Genomic DNA, 2,612 nt, shown 5'->3' with positions numbered 1-2,612 from the left:
CTATACTGACACAAAACGGAAATTGCCCTTTGGTCAGCTTACCTCTTCACCCCCCTCCCCTATCCTCGGTAGCCGCCCACCCACTTCACCACCATCATTCACACCAAGATTTCCGACGCACACCGCGGTGGCCCTCTTCGATTGTCGAGAAAACGAATGCCTCGGCCGTCCGTAGGTGCGGCCCATGTTACAATCGCAGCGATGGACAATATGCACTCGCAGCAGAGTATGAACATGTCGTCGACATGGCAACAGCAGGATTCAGTCGCAGATAAGGTGTTGAAGAGGGCAGAAGTTAGCAAGGTTAGTTACGACAAGAACTCTCACCCTCACCGAACCAAGGGGCTATGAGACGAATGCGCTCGAGAACCCCCACCCATTCACTCTACGAAACACCTCGTCTGCCCGCCATATATCTCTAGGCCAACTCCTTTGCACTTTACTCCTGGGACAATCGCCGGCTGACACAGGTGCCTCGTTTGCGTGCACGCCCCGTTCATAGATTGCTCGACGACTACAGAACCGATTAGCGCTCGCGCAATTCAAAACCAAGCATGGCTGGGAAGATCTCACGCTCGATACCATCGAACCCAAAGTCGAAGAGGAACGCAGGCGGAGGAGGCTAATCGAGGGAGACGTCCTTTCCGACTCGTCCAGCAGCACATCCGATATCTACCCCTCACGAACTCTCATGAGCTCGCCTCTTAAAGCCCCAGGCCCAATGTTCTCGGACAGCATCGGGCCCAGCACAGGTCACCGAAAACGGAGTTATATGGGTTCGCTAGAGACCATTGATGATCTTAGTCCCAGCAAACGATACCGCCTCTCCCCCTCGACTCATAAGTCGTTCCCTTCGGGACATGCGACGTGGAAGGATATGCACCAACTAGCACAGTCATCGCCAATTAAGCCAAGGCGGCAGCAGCATTTTACGACTCAGGCGGGGCCAAATGTTTCGTTCCTCACATCTCCCGCTCTCCTCTTGCAGTCAGATGATGAAGATGACATGTTACCAATGCATTCGTTCAATGTTGGCCCTCGCTCATCTCCTCCTCGAACACCGCCCATGCGAAGCCGCCCTCTCAACGGACGCCGCAGTAGAGAAAGGTTGAACGGGAACGACCTCGGTGGTGCCGCAAAGACTGGTGAAGAAGGTGCCGATCTACTACTTTACCTCGCGGCCTCACCTTCTCCTGCTGTTGGTTCTCGGAGGAACATGGAGCCCCCGTCCACACCCCCGCCCAAGAATAATCTTGCTCTTCCATCATCGATGATGGTGACGCCGGGAGGCAGCGGCCTTTTCCCCAACACCCCAGGGCAAAACTTTGACTTCTCCGATTTCGTCAACATTACACCAAGCCCGGCGCAGAAGCCTTGGAAGACGCCAGTCACTCTTTCATCTACGAGAACGCCGCTCAGCGTGGCGAGGCGGCGGCTAACCTTTGATGAGCCACTTGTTTAAAGTTGTTCCATATTATCTTATCACCCCCTATACAATATCTGTTAGGGTCTGTCCTTAATCCTTCATGCTATCACGACAGCCAGCCGCAGACCGGCTTTACTTGTTTATCGGTTTCTTGTTCCGATTGTTTTTGCCTTTCTTGTCTTTTGGATCACTTGCTCTATTGGACGAGCTCCTCTTCCTTTTGTTTCTTTTTTCTTGGCCATACGTTCTTCTTGGACATTCCACTTCTCAACCTTTTTTCCTTTGTCACCACTACACTATTTGCTGATTCTTTGGGGGAGTTTTCTGGCGGCGGGCTGGCAGGCGTTGACATTGCTCTACTAGACGCTCGACGTACGGCGGAGGAGGGACATCGGATTGCATTCATGTCTCGTCCTCCCTTTCTCACTCCCCCCCCAATCTACTATTGTCTGCCCGCAGCGGCATCTTGCACATATTCCGATCATACATATTTGCGCACTGCATGTTTCTGGTTTCTTCTTTTTTTGGTTATATTTACGTTGCGGTATTTTTTCACTTTATCCTAATTCCTATCCCGACACACGAGGTGGCTGGGAACATGGGCAGAATTTGGGGGGGATAGCGACCATGGCCAAAGGAGCTGAAACGGATTGACCGGGCCCAAATTTCGACGACCCCCCAAAACACCCGACTTTTTTGGGGATCTTATGACAGAAACCCCACAGGAGGACCGACTCTGGAATGGAGTGGAAACGAGGGAAGGCGAAGCAAATTTTGCTCGGGTCCAATTAACGATCGATCGGATGCAAACGCAACGACCAAGATGGGCATCGTGGGGTGGGGTTCGAGTTCCCCGAGCCAGAGAAGTGGGAAATATGGCGTTTCCTTGGGTCTCGCCACTTTACGCGTCAAAGAGACGCGTCTCGACACGCGAATCTACCCCCGAATGCCGGGAGGAGACGCGAATTTTCGCGTCGCGCTTTTTTCTTTTCTGCATGTCATTTATTGCGACTTGATAGCCAATCAGATTCCTCCGTTCCGAATTACTTTGTCTCTTTTGGTATTTTGTGAAGTGAAGACTTGCATTAGCGGGGAAGTGGAGGAGGTCGTAAGGCTGGAAGTGACCTGAGATTTGGCTTCATTTCTTCCTTCTTTCTTGGTAGCTGCAAGGGATTTTGTAGGGTAC

General features: G+C 52.1%; 1 protein-coding gene across 1 annotated transcript; it reads left to right on the top strand.

Moving 5' to 3' along the window:
- Positions 1-201: 201 nt before the first annotated feature.
- On the top strand, positions 202-1,462 carry SAPIO_CDS4506 (Uncharacterized protein; the record flags this gene model as incomplete). The annotated part of the gene is made up of 2 exons (XM_016787034.1): positions 202-303; positions 521-1,462. 2 exons carry the CDS (start codon positions 202-204, stop codon positions 1,460-1,462), a joined length of 1,044 nt encoding a protein of 347 aa, XP_016643379.1.
- Between the last annotated feature and the right edge of the window lie 1,150 nt (positions 1,463-2,612).

This window comes from Scedosporium apiospermum, assembly GCF_000732125.1.
Source record: "Scedosporium apiospermum strain IHEM 14462 chromosome Unknown SEQ_SAPIO_0092, whole genome shotgun sequence".
NCBI lineage: Eukaryota > Fungi > Ascomycota > Sordariomycetes > Microascales > Microascaceae > Scedosporium > Scedosporium apiospermum.
Note: the sequence above shows the minus strand (reverse complement) of the source record. Positions and strands in the feature narration are given on the sequence as shown.